The 23,927-nt window shown below is 39.3% G+C and overlaps 2 protein-coding genes across 7 annotated transcripts in view; both read left to right on the top strand.

The window, feature by feature from the left end:
- Positions 1-9,206, top strand: part of LOC126092154 (regulator of G-protein signaling loco) — a 247,546-nt gene extending 238,340 nt beyond the window's left edge. For 4 of the 6 annotated variants that reach the window (XM_049907657.1, XM_049907642.1, XM_049907650.1 and 1 more), the window contains exon 13: positions 4,681-9,198. In XM_049907657.1, coding sequence (XP_049763614.1) covers positions 4,681-5,385 — 705 coding nt within the window. In that variant the 3' untranslated portion in view covers positions 5,386-9,198. Of the gene's footprint in view, positions 1-4,680 lie in introns of all 6 variants that reach the window. The other 2 variants (XM_049907627.1, XM_049907635.1) reach the window with 2 other exon arrangements.
- A 1,317-nt stretch (positions 9,207-10,523) lies between these two features.
- LOC126132274 (uncharacterized) lies at positions 10,524-18,104 on the top strand. The gene is made up of 2 exons (XM_049915179.1): positions 10,524-11,223; positions 18,016-18,104. The coding sequence occupies exons 1-2, from the start codon at positions 10,524-10,526 to the stop codon at positions 18,102-18,104; spliced, it is 789 nt and encodes a 262-aa protein (XP_049771136.1).
- The last annotated feature ends 5,823 nt before the right edge of the window (positions 18,105-23,927 follow it).

Raw genomic sequence — 23,927 nt, 5'->3', positions numbered from 1 at the left:
AGCAATATTCTAGAAACAATCACACAAGTGAGTTATAAGCCATCTCCTTTGTAGACTGATAGCACTTCCTCAGTATTCTACCAATAAACTCAAATCTACCATGTGCTTTATCCACGACCTAGCCTGTGTAATCACATTCTATTTCATATCTCTACAAAATATGACACACAGCTATTTGAATGAGTTGGCCGATTCCAGCTGTGATTCTTTGACTTTATGGTCATAGAATACTATGATTTTTTATTTTGGGAAGAGCACAATTTTACATTTCTGAATGTTTAAGGCAAGTTGCTAATCTTCGCACATCTTTGAAATCTTACCAAGATTTAACTGAATATTTATGCAGCTTCTTCCATATGGTACTTCATTATAGATAACTGCATCATCTGCAAAAAGTGTGAGGTTACTAATAATATTATCTGCAATATCAACAGTGAACCAGGCTTCATCACAAATATATGCTGTAAATTAAATGCGTTATTACATTCTACCGCTGTAAGGAAAATGATTAATTATTAGAGTTACAAGCAGTTTCCAGTACAGAGGTAATTGACCACCATGTATACATTAGCCCTTTGTTCTGCAGTGTTCTATGAAAATACACTCTTAAAAAAAATAATAAGAACATTGAAGGTAATGAATCCACGCTATATAGTTATCCATTGCCAATCTTAAAAGCTTGAGACAGTTCCTACTTTCATTTCACTTAATGTTTGATGTCTTGTAGTAGCGTTGGTCTATCTCTTATGCTGTATTTTTGTTTTATGTGTATTTTGAAAAATCTGTAGCTTGGCCCATAAACATTGTTAATTGTAGAAACATACTGAAAGTTGTAGTAAGACTGGATTGATATCCTGTAGCATTGAGAGTAGTTTGATTTTTTTCTCTTCTTTTGAAGTTGCTGACTCTTCTAATGACAGATCTGGATCTCATGTGTGTGACTTCATTATTTACTCCTAGTCATATTAAATGGTTCCTGTGGAACTCTCTATTTTATGTAATATATTTTGTTATATCAATCTCTTGAAATTTTCTGTGAGTAACATAAGAAAGGTTTGTGAGTTCTAGTTATCACTCAGCTTCCTGTACATTGTTTGAATCTTTTATTGAAATAAAACAACCTATAATCTGCTGTGATGAACATAATCAAATATTTTTTTAGTCTAGTCCATGATACACTGTATGAATTATGGCAGATACAAAATTCCTAATAAACTGGTTATAGTGTGATTTTTTTCCACACATCTAAAAGAAACACTGCATTTCATAAATGTACTGGGAAAAAGAGTAAGTTACAAACATGAACAGAGGGAGTCTACATAGAGTTTAGTGCACTGTCAGCATCAAAGTCATTAGAGATGGTGTCAGCTCAGTTGGATCAGGAAGGGTGAAGAAATTCCATGTAAAAAAAAAAAAAAACTTTCATGCTATTCACCACAAATGATTTAGGAATAGTGCAGTGAACATTTACGCCAGGCTGGCTGGATATGGATTTGAACCCTGGTCCTCCAAAGTACAAATATAGTGCTCTAATCACTTTTCTGCCTCACGTGGATGACTACTGACAATAGATAAAAAAAATAATAGTAATAATATCACCAACTAACTTAGCTGAATGTACAGGATTTGATCCAGATGTTTTTTATTAAATTCCTACAATGAGAAACAGTGAGCCTAGAGGCCGTAGAAACGCAGTAATATGGGTAACACTCCCTTGGATTCTAGGTAACATATTGCTACAAGAACCATAAGTGCAACAGATTGTAAAAAAGAAAATCTTTAAATATGAGAATATCAAAGTTTCTCATGATATATAAACCAAGACTGTTTTTATAGTACTGTTCTGGTGAGAAAAAGCAGGTGGTTACAAGAGCTTGAAATTATGAGTTTAGTACTTAAGATTATAGTGTGTTTAAAATGCATTAAATTATGGCTCAACAATGCAGCATTTACACAGTAAGCTGTTTGGGAGAATAATCATGAAAAAAATTCAATGTTGTAAACTGACAAACATAAACAAGTTTCATTTTTAAGATTGCCATATACTATTCAGAATACTCTGGATTGTTGTTTTAGACACTTCCTGGTAGTGTGTGCTAATTTTTATCATAAATGCTACAGCAAAATTGCAGTATGTAAGAGAGAATACTCCTCTGTGGAATTGAAACCATCATATAAGTAAAGCACTTGCTGTGAAGAGCAACTGTTGACTAGGACATAGGTACATAAGCAAGGTGCAGAAAAATGGAGCACACATTTCTAACATGCATTCTTTTTCAAAGCATAGCATGCAATCACACATTCAGTTCACCAGTACTGCAGTTTGGTTAGGCCATGAGAGAATGCATGTACTTGTTCACATGCCATGCATTCAAAAAGAATGCAACTTTAGAAGTTGAGCTACAGTGTTCTACTTCTTGTTTATGTGCCTATCAATACTGCCAGATGCACCCCCAAAACTGTATGTGACTGAGTATAATCATTCAAAAACTGCCAACCTTAGCCCAGGTGCCAATAATAGCTCCTCATTTGTGGCCTAAATTGCCCCTTTAACTATGACATTCACCCAACATCAGATTTAAGTTGTTCATATAACTATACAATTTGCACTAGACAGGGAGATTAGCCATATTAGGTTGCAACCAGTGTGAACTCTCCTGTACCTTCATACATACTTTTGATCCAGAAAGTTGTAGATACTATGAGAAAAAGGTGGTTTACTTAGAAAGCTACAATAGTGACTAAATGCAGGTTTATTTTGTTAATGAGAACCTGTGCAGGTGTTTATAATGTTTTAACAGAACTATACTTTCAGGTATTTTGCTAGTCAAAACACACAGTGTAGATTACATTTTTAACTTCCATGTGTTCTTTGATATTACAGATATGTGACATACATGGATACATGGTAATCATTCCTGCCTGCCCATTATAATTTCAGGCTGTCTGGAATGTGTAGTGTCTAATATTTGACATCAGAAAAACAAAACAACTAATGTTACAAAAATAAAGTAAATGTGTCCACCTAAACCTTCAACTGTTCTTCACTGGAGTTCACTTTCTCTCTCTCTCACTCACTCACTCTCTCTCTCTCTCTCTCTCTCTCTCTCTGTGTGTGTGTGTGTGTGTGTGTGTGTGTGTGTGTTTTTTTTGGGGGGGGGGGGGCGGCAGATATAGATGCTTCATCCCTTCTCTCTAGATTTTAAGTGTTATGTTATTATGCCAACTGCATTCATAAAGAATTAGCCCATCACCAAAGTACATCTTTTTGTCATACTTACTGAGATTTGACAACAGTCATAAATAATGAAGATAAATTCGAGACTGAGTAATTCCTTTCCAATAGACACATCTCTGAGATGTGTGTAATGTACATTTAATGTTATATGTGTGATTTTCTTTGGGAATGTAGCAACAGTATTTATTTCTTAACCTATATGTAGCAACAGTATTTATTTCTTAACCTATAAAAAACTGAAAACGAAGTCCCTGGCACCCAAGGCACTCCAGTGTCAGTTCAAGAAGCTTAATGTTCTTCTTTTATACACTCTTCAACAAAAACACATATATAGGCAATAGAATATAAAATTAATTACATCAGCTGGTCTCTTTCATGGCCCAAATCTACACATACTTATCACTAAAGCACTATCCATTTTCTGTCGTACACTTATCAAAAGCCAAATACAAATGACTGCTACTAGTAAAAGATTTGCCATAATAAATAACTTACAAGGGAACCAAGCCTGCTCATCACATTTTGTCTGAATTTATAGTATTTGCAGGACTTGGCCAGAAACGAAAGTGACAGAAATGGGAGTTCCAGATGGCCAAGCATTTGAAAAAATAGCATTTCTGGTGCAGGCCAGATGAAGCTTGAGTCATTATGTTAGCATAGTTTCCAGGAGCAGAAAGACTTCAGAACAGTAATCTACGGGTCGCGATGTCGTGTCCGTATGTGGAAACTTTCTCACTTATTTTTTATTTTCAATTTTTACATTAGTTACTCTGCAGATAAACCAAAATAAAAATTTGATATATATAGTAATTAAAGCGTGTACAGGACTTTGTATTCCATTTGTTTCATTTTGACCTTCGAGCAGCCCTCGGCAATTGCAGCAAAACTGTAGGCTCTCCTATTTTTTTGATGAACGTCAGCCCAGCATGTGTAAATTATCAACTGTAATATAAGAATTTAATTTTATATATTAAATTCTCATGTATGCCTTTGCTTTTCATGTTTTTAATGAAGATATTAATAAGTGCTCTATATTGAGCATTATTTGGGTTTATTTGCAGTATAAATAACGTAAAAACTGAAAATTAAAAAAGTTCCCACATAGGAACTCAAACCCACACCCCTCGTATTACCATTCAGAAGTCTCTCCATTGTGCCAACCACTGCCTGGAAACTACACTAACATACTGGCTCGTGCCTAGCCTGACCTTGCCAAAAATGCTATTTTTTTTAATGCTTGGCTTTCTGCAGTTCCCACTTCTGTCACTTTCATTTATGGCAAAGATCTGCATATATCATAAATTTGAACGAAATCAATTATGCCAAGTAGGTGCAGTCACCTTGTTAGATGTAAGTATATTCAATTTTTTTTTATCCTTCATTTGTTTATTTTTAAGGTATTGTGAATCATATTGTGTAAACTTATGTTTATCCTTTTACAGGATAAGGAAAATGCCCCACAGACTGGGAAGAAACTTCGAAAATTTAGGCGGAGTGAGGACCCAAGCCAAACAAAATTTTATGATTCTACAGAAGTGCCGACAGCACAGGCAGTTGCGAGTAGCCATGAAAGTTTGCTGCTTGAACCAAACACTAAAAACCCCCTGAACATTGATAAAGATTCAAGCACAGGCTTGGTTCCACACTTCTTAGACAGCAGTTTTAGTGCTGACAGTGTTGTTCCCAGCCCTAGGCAGGCAGAAGAATACTTTTTAGGTCGATCTGCTGGAATTATGGAGTTCAGTGGGTGCAAATTGACAAGAAGTGAGAAAATTGGTGTCAGTGGAACTGATAAGAACAGTGAGGCAGTAAACAGAAACTCTTCACCCGATAACACACTGGTGGAAGCAGATCTTGGAGATGTGACTCTTACATGTGATTCAACAGATGAGAACAGTAATACTGCATCTGTAACAACACGTTCACGGCAATTAAGTGATCCACCACCTTTGCCTCCAAAACCTAAGCATTTACCTTCAAAAGCTTCTTTATGGGGAGTAAGCAATATCCCTCCATTTCGAGCATCAACAGATGCTCCAAATCCATGTGCAAGGCTTGTTCGTCCTAATGATGTAAAAAGAGATGCTAAAATATGTCGAAGTCGAAGGGCAGTATATCTTGATCAACCAAGCAGCAGCTTTGTGTGATATTTGTAAATATGTATTCATAGTATATAAAATATGAAATGTATGGTGCAGAAGAAAGTTCTGTTTCATTTAATTTTAAAATGAATGTTTATACCTTCAAGTACAAACTTCAACCAAACTTTACACAACTGGGCAACATTTTGTAATTGTATTGCAAATGGCTATTGTCATCAATTAATCCTTTCCTCTTCCCTCTGTACTGGAAACCTTATAATATTAGATTCACATTTCAGGGATTACAACATTTAATCACCTTAAATAAAGTCACAAATGACTGAAAGTGCACATGAAAAGATGTGGATTATACCGTAATGTCCAAATTAACACTACTACCTTTTAAATGTTGTTCCCCCTGATTTGGTCTTTAGGAGCATTCTGTCCAATATGCTCTGTTGCTGTGCATACTTCAGTTTCCATTAGTATTGCAACCTGAAGAGTGGAAAGGAAACATTTCTGTGCAATACAGATGTTAAAACCAAGGAAAATATTAATAAATAATTTTGTAATGCGGCTTCAGAATTCAATTGATATTAAAGTTTTAATATAATGTAAAATTGCCATTTATATCGTTTTTTGTGTTTTGAAATGTACGTTTTGTCAAATGTTTGAATTTTTGTTCTGTATAGCAGCAGTAGTTACTGCTTTTTAGTAAAGTAGTGCCTTTAACTAATTCCATTACTGTTGTTAAATTTTCTGTTGTACCAGAGTTTATTGTTAATTTTCTATATCTTGTTATTCATGTGAGGCGTATAATGGACGCACATTAACTTCTCAGACAATCATTCTGTTATATCTTTTCATGTGATAACTGAAGCTTCCTGTACATTTTTTATTACTATTATTTACATTCCGGTGGTTCAGTATTCAAGAAATCTATGTAAGTGACAGTATTTTATGATAGTTATTTTGGGTAATGTGGTAACTAAATAATTCTAACTGTTGTTGCTGAATTTTTTGCTGTTTGTAGGTTATTGACAGCTTTCTGTTCAGATACAGTATTGAAAGTGAAATATCATTTTAAAAACGAAACATTTTAAAGTGTTATTAGGTGTGTGTGTGTGTGTGTGTTTGTGTGTGTTTTTGGAAATGTGTTAAATGTTATACTGAAATTTCAACATTATGTACAGATTGTAAATTTTCATCTTGCATAATTATGCAAAGAACATTTCTCATTTTTATGTATTTTTAAAATAATCATCAACCATTTTCTTCATACTCAGAGAAAAATTATGTCTCTTTCTTTTCTGCTGCACAAAAGAACTGAAATATAAATGATTCACGAAATTTACTGCGAACAAGATGGAGTAGAAAATGGCAAACCTTTTAAGCCAATTGTTATTCCATAATTTAAATTGTTTGGTATAATACTGCTACAGTTGTGTAAGTTACATATTACAGAAGAAAGAACACTGTAATGTTTAAATTGTTGCTCACAACTTGGGAGATTTTTGTGAATATTTCCAGATAGCCAGTACTTTCAGTTGTGTTCCATCCTGCTGTCTTTGACTCATCCTCAGAGTAGATGGATGATACACACCTGAAATATCTGTCCTCCAAGTACTGGAATACATGGCAGTATTCCAGAAATCTCATTGAATACTCAAGACACAAGGGAAACTTAAATAATCATATGGCCAGCTCTGTGCTGCTACAGTGGAGTACTGTACAATAAGAATGATAAAATTTGATAATATTATTGCATCACATACTGCGCACAAAATAAAAATGGTTATCAGAAAAATGAAGAAGAAAATCTAGTTTCTGTTTACTTCAGTGCTTTAAATTATCCTGCATCTTTGTATTGAAATGAGATGATTTATTTTGTCAAATACCCAGTTATATTACACCAAAGAGATATCATTAACATTTATTAAAAAATCCAATGTCAATGGGCTATAATAGGCAAGCAAAGTGTACGTCTTGTGATCCGAGGACAGCACTGTGCAGAGTTTTGCTTCAGGTACTCAGAGTTGCTGTAAGGTCTGGAAATCAGGGTATTTCAAACATGTCGGGGAAATTGTTTGTTTACTGAGATTTCATCATCGTTGCTGGCTGGGTGCTGAATCCCAACTCCCTCATTCTTACTGTTTCTCCCCCTCCTACTACTCCCCTCAAGTAGCAGTAAGTGCTGTCACCACTTCTTGCCACTAGCCTAGCAGCTGCTGATGAGGGGCAGGAAGGTGTGAGGAGTGGTTTGTTTGCTTCAGATTCTCAAAAGATTGTTGACACAGCAGCCGGAGACAGCGGTCACTTGTGCACAAGTTGTCTGAGTGATTGTATGAATGTGGGTGTGCCCCTTTTTTCGACAAAGGCTATAGCCAAAAATTTAGTTGTCTTTTCTACATGCCTGTCTGCAGCTCAGCGATCATCTTTACAGTGGATTGCTACCTGTCCTCATTAGTACCGATTCTCAGAGTATTTGCACAAGTTATCTGTTGCATGGATTGATCATTGCAGTCTCATTTCATTAACATGGTGTCTTTGACACGTTAATAGCTGGCCACATGAATGGACTTCCACCATGGGCCAAATCCACAGGCCATTTCTGCCAGTATCTCTTACGGATTGGGCTTGCTAATCTGAAGCCCATAGTTTCCCATTAATGTGCAAGCCCTGCCTGTCAGATCTAGTCTCACTGATCTACCCGCAGGCCGGGTCTGTTTGTGTGTGGCATAATGGAGTGGATTTTTGTGGTTTATCCGTGGACGTAGGACTGTGGTGCTCTTTGGCAGGCCAGAGGTCATGGCAGTCGCTGGCAGTTTGTAAACTATGTACTAATATATTTCTCAAAAGAAAAATTCCACAATACCTGTAAAATAAAAGATACAACACAGTGGGTAATAACCAACAATAACGAACATAGTAGAACCAACATTTTATTGGCAGTTACCTATACTGTTGGCTTACACAACTCTTCCCCGCCTTATACACTTCTTTCAAGATGCCTACATTGTTCTTATGTTATTTTTGAAATCAAAAAATTATTTTAAATCTGTCTTGTGGCTCCAAGGAAATGTGTATTTTTGTCATCAAGTATTTTTTGTTTTATTGAAATAAAATAACAGCAGTGATCTTAATTAAACACACACCATTTGGCTTGCTTTTTCCATCTAAAAACTGATCATTACAGATGATGTTGATGTCAGTATTAAGAGTTTTGCTTACAAGGTAGAGAAATACAGAAGCCTTACTTTTTTTATGTCTTTACTTACCCTTGAGGTCTCAAAATTTGTCAGGGGAAAATGCTAAAACTTGTCTGGAAATCAGGGAATTTCACTTGGGGAAACTTGTGGCAACCTTGTCAGTGCAAACATTCATTAGAACATTTCACAGTCATGGTGACAGAATACAATGTATAATAGACACAGTTAAGTTGAGTCCACTGGAAACAATGGAAATCTCTTGAATGAACACCTACAATGAACTTATGCAGAAAGTGTTTCACTAACTGACAAATGTTCCCGAGTCTTTACTGCTTTCACATGCCACTTTTCTTGCTATATCTTCAAAGTCAGTTTCAATCAATGCAGATCTCTTCTGGTACCTGTAAGTTTTTTTCTACACATAAATGACAACTGCTTCATGGTGGCTTCTGATGCCATGGCCTTTAACGTTGAGAGTTACACGAGACAGATACCTTTCCACATATGCTTTCTTCACCATACTCCATACTGATTCCATTGGATTTAGGCACGAGTATTATGCAGGCAATAGTAGGCTAAGGAAAACTCTGCTTGGCAACATGCTGGGCAAATGAAATCTCCCAACAACTAAATCCTTTCATCTGATAGGCTCATTGCTGCATGTTTCATAGTCTTGTGAAAAAGTATTTGTAGCTCTTATTGCAAAACCACATAATACTGTCAGCAATTAACTTTCATGCCCCCCACCCCACCCCACCCCACCCCACCCCACCCGCCAAGGAGCTACCATTCTCACCTTGAAGTCATCACATTAAACATTACTTTGCATCTTCTACTGTGTACAGTTCTAGATGGTCAGCACAACTGTCGGGACTAGCTACATGGCTCACTGTTGTTCCAAAAGTCACCACTGTTACACCAAATCCATATTTCACTTGGTCATGTACTGTAATTTATTTGTAAATTACTATAACTTGTAAGCCTAACTAGTAATAAATACAATCAACAAAATGTGAAAATCATTAGCTCAGTCAGCAGAAACTGAACCATTCTCCAAACTGTTTCTTTTAGGAATATGCAGAATCTCAGGAGTTACTCTCATCTACCTCTCTGCTCATAACTTTCAAGTATTACAGCTAAAACCAAATAAAATGTGACATCAACTTTCATGCTGATATGTGTTATTGCAAGCGAAAAAAACAATATGAATTTGGAGGTTGCCAAAAAGAGGGTTTGTAAGTAATGTCCAGTTTCCCAAAGCTAGACCAGAACTAGTTATTAACCAGAAATAACAAGCAATCAGAGAGTAACAGTGGTCATGCATAAACTTAAGCTGGAGTAGACGGAAAGTGACCTATGACAAAAGTGATAAATGTAAGACCTATATTGAGAAAACAAGAACATATGTTAATGCTTCATTAGAGCCATTTGTATGATGGTAAACCCCATCTTAAATCATGGACTATAGAGATATAAATCCAACTGATAAATTTAGAAATGTGCACAAGTGCTTTGTCAAGTTTCAGGGCTTTGCTGAACAGCATACAAAATACTGCAAGTGCAGAATGGTTAAGCTATTTTGTCTCCCTTATCAAAAGTACAAAGGCTTTCATCTACAAAAGCATGCTGAATAGTGCTTGAACAAACAAATGTTCAATGTGGACACTGCAGATGGCTTTCTTAACTACATATGTGATAACAGTCAAGACCTGGTACTGAATTACCGTTTATTTGTCTCATAATAATAATAATAATAATAATAATAATCTAAATCATTTGGTTCATGGTGTGGGTTCCTGTAGTCATGTCCTAGTTCATGAACCACGGGCAACGTATGAGTGGCCAAGTAAGTGGTCCCGACAGTCGGGATACCAGTTACTTTGGAATAAGGCTGGGCATCTCGGACATATTCTGAGTCGTGGTCACCTTTGTGCTCATACGGCAAAGACTACCAAATCCACCGGTTAGTCCCTCAGCCGTTAGGGGTAAAACCCAATGGGACTTGGGGCAAGTAAGGCTAGCAACCCGCTTCCCTGGTACTTTAAATATGATGCTGGCAACAATCAGAGCAAAATGCCTCGGACCTTTGGAGGTGATGGTGTCCCACCTCTAACTGACAAACCAGGGACTCCTAAGATACGACTTGGCAAACAAACGGTAATGAGATGGGTAGCTATTAATATTAATGGGGGCTACTCTGGGAAGAAGGTAGAGCTGGCAGAGGCTGCAAGTAAGATGGGGCTGGACGTTTTAGCTGTTAGTGACATTCGGGTAAGGGGTGAGAAAGAAGAGGAAGTGGGAGAATACAAGGTCTACCTGTCAGGAGTCAAAGCAGGAATAGCACAATGGGGTGTAGGTCTTTACATCAGGAAAGAAATGGAACCCAGCGTAGTTGCAATAAGGTATGTAAACGAACGACTGATGTGGATAGATTTGACAGTGTCTAGCAAGAAAATTAGGATTGTGTCAGTATATTCGCATTGTGAAGGGACAGATCAAGATAAGATGGATAGTTTTTATGAGGCACTCAGTGATGTAGTTGTTAGAGTAAAGGACAAGGACAGTGTTCTGCTCATGGGTGATTTTAACGCCAGGATTGGAAATCGAACAGAAGGGTATGGAAAGGTTATGGGTAAATTTGGAGAGGATATGGAGGCCAACAGGAACAGGAAACAACTCTTGGATTTCTGTGCCAGTATGGGCTTAGTAATCACAAACTCCTTTTTTAAACATAAGAACATTCACCAGTATACTTGGGAAGGCAGGGGAACTAGATCTGTCATTGACTATATAACAACAGATCAGGAATTCAGGAAGGCTGTGAGGGACACACGTGTATTCAGGGGATTCTTTGATGACACTGATCATTATTTAATCTGCAGTGAAATTGGGATTGTGAGGCCGAAAGTGCAGGAGATCAGGTCCATATGTAGGAGGATAAGAGTGGAGAAACTTCAGGATAAGGAAATCAGGCACAAGTACATAACAGCGATCTCAGAAAGGTACCAGTTAGTTGAATGTAGTCAATTACAGTCATTGGAAAAGGAATGGACAAGGTACAGGGACACAGTACTAGAAGTGGCTAAAGAATGTCTTGGAACAGTAGTGTGTAAAAGTAGGATGAAGCAAGCAGCTTGGTGGAATGATACAGTCAAGGCAGCCTGTAAAAGGAAAAAGAAGGCATATAAAAAATGGCTACATACCAGAACCCAGGTAGACAGAGAAAGTTACGTTGAAGAAAGAAACAAAGCCAAACAGATAATTACAGCATCCAAGAAGAAATCGTGGGAAGACTTTGGAAACAGGTTGGAGACTATGGGTCAAGCTGCTGGAAAACCATTCTGCAGTGTAATTAGCAGTCTTCGAAAGGGAGGTAAGAAGGAAATGACAAGTATTTTGGACAGGTCAGGAAAACTGCTGGTGAATCCTGTGGATGCCTTGGGCAGATGGAGGGAATATTTTGAAGAGTTGCTCAATGTAGGTGAAAATACGATCAGTAATGTTTCAGATTTCGAGGTAGAATGGGATAGGAATGATAATGGAAATAGGATCACATTTGAGGAAGTGGAAAAAATGGTCAATAGATTGCAGTGCAATAAAGCGGCTGGGGTGGATGAAATTAAGTCGGAACTCATCAAATACAGTGGAATGTCGGGTCTTAAATGGCTACACAGGATAATTGAAATGGCCTGGGAGTCGGGACAGGTTCCATCAGACTGGACAAAAGCAGTAATCACACCAATCTTTAAACATGGAAACAGAAAAGATTGTAACAACTACAGAAGTATCTCTCTAATCAGCATTGTGGGTAAAATCTTCTAAGGTATTGTTGAAAGGAAAGTGCGAGTATTAGTTGAGGACCAATTGGATGAAAATCGGTGTGGGTTTAGGCCTCTTAGAGGTTGTCAGGACCAGATCTTTAGCTTATGGCAAATAATGGAGAAGTGTTATGAGTGGAACAGGGAATTGTATCTATGCTTTATAGATCTAGGAAAGGCATATGACCGGGTTCCTAGGAGGAAGTTATTGTCTGTTCTACAAGATTATGGAATAGGAGGCAAACTTTTGCAAGCAATTAAAGGTCTTTACATGGATAGTCAGGCAGCAGTTAGAGTTGACGGTAAATTGAGTTCATGGTTCAGAGCAGTTTCAGGGGTAAGACAAGGCTGCAACCTGTCTCCACTACTGTTCATATTATTTATGGATCATATGTTGAAAACAATGGACTGGCTGGGTGAGATTAAGATATGTGAACACAAAATAAGCAGTCTTGCATATGCGGATGACTTAGTTGTGATGGCAGATTCGATTGAAAGTTTGCAAAGTAATATTTCAGAGCTAGATCAGAAATGTAAGGACTATGGTATGAAGATTAGCATCTCCAAAACGAAAGTAATGTCAGTGGGAAAGAAATATAAACGGATTGAGTGCCAAATAGGAGGAACAAAGTTAGAACAGGTGGACAGTTTCAAGTACTTAGGATGCATATTCTCACAGGATGGCAACATAGTGAAAGAACTGGAAGCGAGGTGTAGCAAAGCTAATGCAGTGAGCGCTCAGCTACGATCTACTCTCTTCTGCAAGAAGGAAGTCAGTACCAAGACTAAGTTATCTGTGCACCGTTCAATCTTTCGACCAACTTTGTTGTATGGGAGCGAAAGCTGGGTGGATTCAGGTTCCCTTATCAACAAGGTTGAGGTTACGGATATGAAAGTAGCTAGGATGATTGCAGGTACTAGTAGATGGGAACAATGGCAGGAGGGTGTCCACAATGAGGAAATCAAAGAAAAACTTGGGCGAACAGGCTTAGATGGTGGGGTCATGTTACACGCATGGGAGAAGCAAGGTTACCCAAGAGACTCATGGATTCAGCAGTAGAGGGTAGGAGGAGTCGGGGCAGACCGAGGAGAAGGTACCTGGATTCGGTTACGAATGATTTCGAAGTAATAGGTTTAACATCAGAAGAGGCACCAATGTTAGCACTGAATAGGGGATCATGGAGGAACTGTATAAGGGGGGCTATGCTCCAGACTGAACGCTGAAAGGCATAATCAGTCTTGATGATGATGATGATGATGATAGGAGACACATCAAAACTGCGGGAAAATTTCACCGTAAACACACAACAGCTGATGTTAAAAAAACATAGTAGTAGTAATAGTAATAATAATAATAATCATAATAATATAATTCTGTTATGTATAATACATACAGCAAAATCTAATATTTAATTACCCCTTGCTCAAATTATCATTTCATCCTCTACAAATTCTTTTATCAAATAGTAGCATTTCTCCCACAAAATCTGCTCTAGCCTCATTTTTGAAATTTCTGGCTTCATATACTATAGAGTCCGTGCATATAATTTCAACTGGTGTGCGAGTAGCATAAAATTATTTTTATTTCTCATGTTATGTGCTGTAGGAAAGATCACAAAAACATGAACATTGAATTTTCTAGGAGACTGGGTTTCACAGAAAATTCGTGTCCTCAAACACTTTAGGTAGTGAATCAAACAACGGAAAATCCAAGATGGAATGTAACAATATGAGAGAAGCAAAGTTGCTATTCACCATGTAGCGGAGATAGTCTGAGTCGCGCTAGGCACAACAAAAAGATTCACACAATTATAGCTTTCAGCCATTAAGGCCTTTGTCAGCAATAGACATACATACACACATGCGTGTGTGCACGCGCACACACACACGCACGCATGCAAACGCAACTTGGACATGCGTCTGCAGTCACAGATAACTGAAACCACACTGCGTGCAGCAGCACCAGTGCACAATGGGAGTGGCGACTGGGTGGGGGTAAGGAGGAGGGTTTAGACAGAGGGCAGGAGAGAAGGGGGGGGGGGGGGGCGGAAGTAGCGGAAAGGAGAGAAATAAAAAGAAATTAAAAGACTGGTAGTGGTGGTGAAATGACGGCTGTGTAGTGCTGGAATGGGAACAGGGAGGGGGCTGGATGGGTGAGGACAGTGACTAACAGAGGTTGAGACTGGGAGGGTTACGGGAACATAGGATGTATTGCAGGGAAAGTTCCCACCTGCGTAGTTCAGAAAATCTGGTGTCGGTGGGAAGGATCCAATGGCACAGGCTGTGAAGCAGTCATTGAGATGAGGGATGGTCCACTTGTTTTTTGGCCACAGTTTGTCGGTGGCCATTCATGCAGACTGACAGCTTGTTGGTTGTCAAGTCTACATAGAATGCAGCACAGTGGTTGCAGATTAGCTTGTAGATCACATGACTGGTTTCACAGGTAGCCCTGCCTTTGATGGGATAAGTGATGTTAGTGATCGGACTGGAGTAGGAGGATGTATGGGACAGGTCTGGCATCTAGGTCTATTACAGGGGTATGAGCCATGAGGTAAGGGATTGGGTGCAGGGGTTGTGTAAGGATGGATGAGTGTATTGTGAAGGTTCGGTGGACGGCAGAATACCACTGTAGGAAGGGTAGCAGGCAGGACATTTCTCATTTCAGGGCACGACGAGAAGTAATCGAAACCCTGGCGGAGAATGTAATTCAGTTGCTCCAGTCCCGGATGGTACTGAGCTATGAGGGGAATGCTCCTCTGTGGCCGGATTGTGGGAATTTGGGAGGTGGTGGGAGACTGGAAAGATAAAGCACGGGGGATTTGCTTTTGTACAATTTGTTGGGAGGATAATTATGGTCAGTGAAGGCTTCAGTGAGATGGACTGCTCGTCACTGCAGATGCGATGACCATGGGTGGCTAGGCTGTATGGAAGGGACTTCTTGGTATGGAATGGGTGGCAGCTGTCGAAGTGGAGGTATTGCTGGTGGTTAGTAGGTCTAATATGGGCGGAGGTACTGATGTAGCCATCTCTGAGGTGGCTTGTTGGGTTGAAGAGGACCAAGTGAAGCAAATGGGGAAGAAGTTGTTGAGGTTCTGGAGGAATGTGGATAGGGTGTCCTCACCTTTAATTCATGTAGCAAAGATGTCATCAATGAATCTGAACCAGGTGAGGGGTTTAGGATTCTGGGTTTTTAGGAAGGATTCCTCTCGATGGCCCATGAATAGGTTGGCATAGGATGGTGTCATGCAGGTGCCCATAGCCGTACCCTGGATTTGTTTGTAAGTAATGCCTTCAAAGGAGAAGTAATTGTGGGTGAGGATATAGTCGGTCATTGCAACTAGGAAGGAGGTTGTTGGTTTGGAATCTATAGGGCATCTGGAGAGGTAGTGTTCAATAGCAGTAAGGCCATGGGCATTTCGAATGTTAGTGTACAGGGAGCTGGCATCAACAGTGACGAGCAGGGCAACATATGGCAAAAGGACAGGAACTGTGGAGAGTCGGTCGAGGAAATGGTTGGCATCTTTTATATAGGAGGATAAGTTTCTTTTATATAGGAGGATAGGTTCCGGGTAATAGGTTGAAGGTGTTGGTCTACGAGAGCAGAGTGTCTCTCCATTGGGGCACAGTAACCAGCCACAATGGGTCAACCTGGGTGGTTGGGTTTATGGACTTTAAGAAGCATGTAGAAGCTGGGGGTGCGGGGAGTGGTAGGGGTAAGGAGAGAGATGGGCTCTGGGGAGAGATTCTGGGATGGGTCTAAGGATTTGAGTAGTGACTGGAGATCCTGCTGGATTACTGGAATGGGGTCACTGTGGCAAGGTTTGTAGGTGGAAGCATCTGACAGCTGATGGAGTCCTTACACTAGGTAATCCTTGCAGTTCAAAACAATGGTGGTGGAGCCTTTGTCTGCAGGTAGGATTATAAGGTCAGGATAAGTTTTTAGATGGTGCACTGCGCTTCTTTCTGCGGATGTAAGATTAGTTTGCATGTTGACGGATTTGGAGAATGATGGCAAGGCAAGGTTCGAGGTTAAGAAACTCTGGTAACTTAACAGGGGGTGGTTTGGAGGCAGTGGGGGTGGATACGGTTGGATAGAGGAGTGAACTGAGTTGGGCAAGGTTCAATATTGGTCTTTGGTTGAGTCTGGCTGGTCGGGTTGGTGGCAAAAAAGTGTTTCCACTGTAGGGATTGGGAGAAGGAGAGAAGGTCTTTAACAAGTCCTGCATGATTGAAAGGTGAGGCCTTTGGAAAGGACTGATATTTCTGTGGGACTAAGGCTTCTCGAGGAAAGGTTCATGACTTTGTTGTGGGTCTGTTTAGGTTCTGGGTTCTGTGTGGTGGTGGGAGTGAGTTTTCGAGGGTGGGGTAAGTGCAGTTGATCTGAGAGACGGTTTGTCAGTTATGAGGGGACATAGAGGAGATTTGGGGATTGTTGTAGAGGTGGTGGACTGTGGTACTCCGAGGCCGGGAATAGGAAGTGAGCAGGATGGAGAGTGTTTTGAGGTGGCATTGTACATGTTGCTCAAGTTCCTTCAGGGCAAGAGTTTCAATGTATGTTATGGGTTCCAGGAATTTGGGATTACATAGCAGGATAATTTTGCGGATGGAGAGAAGGTACTGTAAGGAGGCTCGGGCGTGGTTGATATGGTTTTGCAGGACCATGTTGGTAAGGGCTAAGGACTGGCGGAATCTGAACAGGTGGAGGTCATTGTGGAAGGAGTGGTGGCAACCAGAGATGGGTAATTTGATGGTAAGGCCATTAGGTGGGATTCCATGAGCCAAGCAACAACACGGGAACAGTATGTGGGACTGGAATCTGACTAGGGATAAGGAAACTTTTCTGTATTGACGCGGATGGAAGGGGCAAGGATCCATGGTAGCCCACCCCGTCGCCACTCCCATCATGCACTGGTGCTGCTGCTCACAGTGTGGTTTCAGATATCTGATACTGCAGACGTGTGTGCAAGTTGCGCTCGCTCGTGTGTATGTGTATTTATTGCTGACAAAGGCCTTAATGGCCGAAGCCATAATTGCGTGAATCTTTTTGTTGTGCCTATCGCGACTCAACATTTCCGTTATATGGTGAGTAGCAACTTTCCTTCTCTAATATTGTTACTTTAGGTAGTGATTATTTGGTGTAGAAAAGCTAGCAACTATCAAGGACAATACTGCCATTTATTGATTGATTTGATTAGTTTAGTTGCAGACTAATATTAAGACTTTTAATCCAATTTTCAGAATTTAAAAAGTAGTGTATGTGTATGTATGTGTAAACATCATAGACAAACTTGATCCTTCCTCCTAAAGCACAAATATTGACATTCTTCATAAAACAAAACACGCTCTTCAGTAAACACTTGGTTTCTTCCACACAAAATAACCAGTATGTGACTTGACTTTCGTTTCCTTCATGTTTCCTGTGTGCATAGGTCTCATTTTGTCCATCTGTCTTTTGCATACCCTTCACTTATCTTTGTTTATTTCTACCTCTTCCTTTTCTCCCCTCCATCTCCTCATTATTTGCAGATGGTACAGTCCTCTTCCTCTGATTCCCATTTATTTTCTTCAGCACCACTGTCTTTCTGTCAACTATAGGGAAATGGTCATCAAATTGAAATGACAATCAGATACAGGCAAAAAAAAAAATTCAGATAAATGTTGTCTTTTAGGACTGAGTGTTGCATCAACTGCAAAAAGACAAGAAAGTATTGGTGGAAAATGCATTAATGAGGAAAAGCATTTAGAGCCTCCAGTCTAGCGAGACATACTAGAATAGGAATTTCCATCTTCTACTATCTTGAGGCAGCAGGAAGTTCAGTTGAGCAGCCAAGGCAATCTCTAAAAATAACCCAGTCAACGACACCAAACAAGTTAGACCGGATGACAAAATTCGTGCTGTTGCAAATTTTTACATAGTGGTAGCAGGGACTGTCATGAACAAAATATGAAAAATCATGACCTAAGGGGTCAAAATCAAACTACACTACATTTACTACAAAAAAAGGTCATACTTGTTTTGTCTATAGGACTAATAGTTTCCACATTGCAGGGGATGGAAAATCACAAATTATTAAAACTACTCACCAAGTGGCAGCAGGAGAATACATGTATAAAAAAGTGCCACAGTGTGTAAGCTTTCAGGGCCAATGGCTCGTCCTTCTGGCAGGAGGGGTACAGGAAAAGCGACTGGTGAGGTTTACGAAAAAGAGGTAGATTTCGGTAAATTTGCCCAGAACCCCGGGTCAGGGGGACTTACTGGAAGGGACGAGAAGGAAAGACTGATTGTTGGGGACTGCACCAAACAAGATTGAAAACCTGACCGCTTAAAAAGGTGGAAGATAGGAACTTCGCAAGGCAGAGATTTACTGCTAAAACATCGCACACAAGTCAGAAAGCTAAGTGCATTGTATCTTATGGAGGTGGATGGGGGATTGAGAAAAATAGACAGGTCAGAAAATGAAAGATATAGAAAACTAAAAAGGAGTGAAGAAAGGCACAGTTACTGTGGAGAAATGATGAGACCAAAGAAATTAAGGCCTGGGGGTGGCTAGAATCAAAGACATGCAGCTTTGTGAGTAGATTTTTTATCTATTCAGTTACTTGTATTTTCAGAAATTGATTATTTTTGTTGTTAGGAACATAAACTTAATGTTTATCTTAAAATGACGTGAGTTAAAACAAATATTAAATGTGTGTACCATGACTGAGTGCAGGAGAACAGTATTAAGGGATACATTGAGTTCCGGGGGTGTAACTGGGTTGGGAACGGGGGGGATGCGTGGGGTAGAAGTGCAAGGGAAAAAGTAGGTCACTGGATTGTGCTCATGCACTTCCCTCCTTTATAGGTCTGCAAACTTGAGATCAAGCAGGCGATTCCCCACTCGATCTACCTCACTGCGTCACACAAAGCAACAACAGGATGTTTCCCACAGTTACACCAACCATCCACAGCATGCCTTAGCAATCAGTGGCAATACATGTTTATTTTCCACAAAATACATTAACAAGTAACACTAACACAAGAAATGCATACGGATAGAATCTACTTAAATCTCGGCACACTGTTCTACACTGCTAGAGGGGAAATTGATTCTTAGTCATCCTCTATGGCAGCTGTAATGTTCTTCTGGTAAGGGAGAGTTCCCTCACCATAAGCACTGCTCACTTTTCAGTTTACAGATAGACTATACCTCCCTAGTATTTTGTGCCCCAGTTCTCTTATGAGTAGACTTCACTGAGTACATGTTTATATAGTGAAGTTATACTCAGTGCATTAAGTGACTACTTATTTTTAGTGAGCTATTATGTAAAATGGCTCAACCGATGGAACTGTCAACTGTCCACCAAACTGAAGAGCCTGTTCCTAGTGCAACATACTGTCAATATGTATTTGACAATGTAGATTTCATTGTCTCCAATATCACTGTCAGTAATACTTTTTACAGCACGAGGGGTACCAAATGCATCATCCCAGCCTCGGCTCTCCCACCATCTGACACGGCCCAGTGACTTTTAAATTGTCTCCCTCTGCAACAGAAGCAGGTCACATATGTGATATAGAACTTCAGATATTTTAACATAAGTCAAGTGAAGCATTACAACTGATTGCTGTTGTAGACTTGAATATGATTAGTCCCATTCCATCAGACATATTCACACCCATCTTGCAAGATGAACTGTGGATGTGTGATAAGTGGATACACACAGTGCAGCCCACTCTACAAGTACCAAAAGATTTATGCAGACTACCAGTAACAGTTAATGGTGAGAGAAATGCAGTAACTTTCTGGTCATTAATTAATTTTCCACCAAGTGACTACAACATAATTACATGATGATGTAATACATTGCCAACTATATACAACAGCAAATTACTACGTTTACCAATCCAGTCCCTTTCCCACTGACAGTACGTATGTCACTGACATCATCACACAAATTAAACACTTCTCAACCATTGTTTACATGAACATTTTTAAATGAAAGCTCATTTAACAACTACAAATACATACTCATTTAACAAACTGACAATAACTCCACTACATAAAGGCTCTCCTGCATTTAGTAATGGTACAAACATTTAATATTTGCTTTTAACCTGCTTCATTTAAAGATAAAAATTAATTTTTACTGGTTTTAATATTCTGCAATTTTTCCATATCCTGCTTCAAATTAGTCCAGAAAAACATAAAAAAGTGACCTAGGAAGTCACAGAAGCTGAGCAGACAAATACAGGTACATGAAGAGTAACTGCAGATATTGTGGATAAACAGAAAAATCCTTCAGTTAATCAACAAAAAGAAAATACACAAAAATTGTCACAAAAATAAAGAAATACAGCAATATAACTCTTAAAAATTAAATCAATAGGAAGTGCAAGGAAGCTATCACAAATGGTCTGCAGAAAATTTGTGAAGAAATACAAAAGAAATGATTGTCTCAAAATTTAGTAAATAGTAAAATCAAAATAATTTCTGGAGAATGTAAGGGCAAAGGCTTCAAAAAATTCAGCTGTTAAAAACAGAGGAGAGAGCTGATAAATGGAATGAGTATACTTATGGCCTCTATAAGGGGGAGAAACTGTCTGTGGACATTATAAAAAATGAGAAATGGGTGCCAATTTGGAAGAGAAGGGACCCAGTGTTAGAGTCAGAGTCTGGCAAAGCCTTAGACGGCTTGTGGTCAGACAAGGTACAGTTAACACTACTTCAGGATTTCTAAAGCCAATGGAGGAATTGGTAATAAAACAATTATCCAAATAAACATACTTCAGGAGTAAGGAACCACACTGAAAGGCAGGAGCATTAGCGTTGTCACCAGTCACATATGAAAGGGAAAGAAAATGTGCTAGCTTTCAGCACATATCCTTTATCCTTTGTCAAGCTCACCTCCCCCCCCCCCCCCCACACACACACACACACACTTTCAGAACATATCCTTTGTCAAGCTCAAGTACACCTCCCTCCCCTCGCCACCGCCCCCCACACACACACTTTCAGAACATATCCTTTGTCACACACACACACACACACACACACACACACACACACCGCTATACTGTGCCAGTTGGACAGGGTGTCACAAAGTCAACTATTCAAGTTAAACTGGACACTTACATTGGACTTTCAAAAGAATGTCATTTGCACAATCCTGAACATAGAATGGTCAGATAAATGCAAAACCTTTATTACAATCTGCTCTAAAAATCTAGCATGAGTTTCTGACTACAGTAATATACAAAGGAATAGAAAAGGAACTTAAGGATCTGTTAGGTCACAATAAGTTTTGCTTTATGAAAGATGCAGTTGTGACATTGCAAATGATAACTTGGGCTTAAGAAAAGTGAAGTCTCTCATAGGATCTGTCACTTGACACGAAATGTTCAGAATTTTGAAGTGCTGCCAGATGTTTGAAATCCTCAGAAATATAGGTATATGTTACAGTGAAAGACAGGCAAATATACAGGATGAAGCAGACCTCTACCAACAAACACTCAGAGATTGTTCAGGTATAACTTCTGAGTATTTTGATGTATGGGACCCACAGTCTCTGGCAGCTGGTTACTCGGTTGTTATGTTTCATTTACTTTCTTGCTCCATTTAGCTTTGTGTTTTTATTGCACTGAAAAAAGTGCATAACAGTCCAGATGTTGACAGAATGAATGGTATCCTGCCTGGAAACAATAATGATGATCCATTCACTCACAGTACTTGCTGCTGTGAACAATAATCTCCACTTCACTCTTCACCTTCAAGTTTATATTCAGTTCCGATTGGTTCTGTCTACAATATTTTGTTGCAACAGTGTTAGTACTATGTTGACAGTGATACACAGCAGTACAAACATGGTTACTGATGGAGAATTCATTGATATGCACCTTCTTATACTGATCTGTTCCTGCAACAATGGCAACATTTCAGTACTTTTGCATTTAAGGGTTCCTGCATTACTCTGTGTTGTTTGTTGTACACTTTGGTTATTGCATAATACAGGCTTCTTTGCTGTTATGAAGGTATTTACACATAAATAAGAGCGACTGCAGTAACGAGCTGAACAAATCATAATTACATTACTAATCTGTAATGAGCTACTGAACACTGTGAGGCCCTTGCGCCAAAACACTCAGACGGTATCCCTGAACAACCTCTAAAAGTTTGTTAGTGGAGTTCTGGTTCACCCTGTATAAATGTACAAGAACTAAGTGGGAACAATAATGACGAAAGACCAGAAGAGAAGTGATTACATAAGGCAAAGATACAGACTTTTCCCTCTACCATTCATGCTAGATATAAACGAAGCAAAGAGTGAAATGAAAGAAACATTCAGGACTGTGATTAAAATTCAGGATGAAAGGATATCAGTGACAGTATTCACATTTTATCCTCTGTGAAAGTGAGGAAGAATTGCACAATCTGTCAAATGGATGGAACAGTTTACAGGGCACAGAATATGGACTTAAGGTAAAATAAAAACTTGGCCAGGTGTGAGTAGGGTTCATGCACTGAGGGTCCCATACAGAATTAACTATGTATACAGAAAGTTCATCCGTTCCAAGAATCGGGAATCTTGACCAGTTTGTCGCTTACCGTCACTGATATTGATCCTAGGAACTCCCAACATTTTCAAGAATGTTTTACTTTCAATAATATAAATGTGAGAAGTCATGCAGGAGGCAGTTGATCATTATTGTAACAATCAGTAGTTCTCCATTCAAGCTGACTGGGTCACAAAGGTACAAGTCAAACATTAGGCCAGTAATGACTTTATTGCTCATATGACACATTACAGAATTCACCTATCTTCAGATATCCAGGAATGATTGCTGCACATAGATATTGGATTTGGAGCTGTATGTGAAAAACAGACTAGTCTGTGAATGGATGTTTGACATACAATTTGAAACACCATATCTATGTGCAGTAATCACTCCTGGATATCTGATAATGGATAAATTCATAAGAGCAATACAGTCACTCCTCGCCTGACGTTTGACTTTACCACTGTGAACCTCACTCCTTGCTTGATGTTTGACTTTACCACTGCGAACCAGTCAGCCTGTATGGAGAACTATTGAGTGTTGTAATTGCAAGTTCGACTTCGGATAACAAATGTCAAATTACAAATTAATAATTTTTGGATTGTTTCCTTTAGTTATATAGTGAAACCTTACTTCTTGCCAAATTTCATCATTCTACATCTACATCTACATCCATACTCCGCAAGCCACCTGACGGTGTGTGGCGGAGGGTACCCTGAGTACCTCTATCGGTTCTCCCTTCCATTCCAGTCTCGTATTGTTCGTGGAAAGAAGGATTGTCGGTATGCTTCTCTGTGGGCTCTAATCTCTCTGATTTTATCCTCATGGTCTCTTCGCGAGATATACGTAGGAGGGAGCAATATACTGCTTGACTCTTCGGTGAAGGTATGTTCTCGAAACTTTAACAAAAGCCCGTACCGAGCTACTGAGCGCCTCTCCTGCAGAGTCTTCCACTGGGGTTTATCTATCATCTCCGTAACGCTTTCGCGATTACTAAATGGTCCTGTAACGAAGCGCGCTGCTCTCCGTTGGATCTTCTCTATC

Source organism: Schistocerca cancellata, chromosome 1, assembly GCF_023864275.1.
Source record: "Schistocerca cancellata isolate TAMUIC-IGC-003103 chromosome 1, iqSchCanc2.1, whole genome shotgun sequence".
NCBI lineage: Eukaryota > Metazoa > Arthropoda > Insecta > Orthoptera > Acrididae > Schistocerca > Schistocerca cancellata.
The sequence above is the reverse complement of the archived record's forward strand: the minus strand, read 5'-3'. Positions and strand labels throughout refer to the sequence as shown.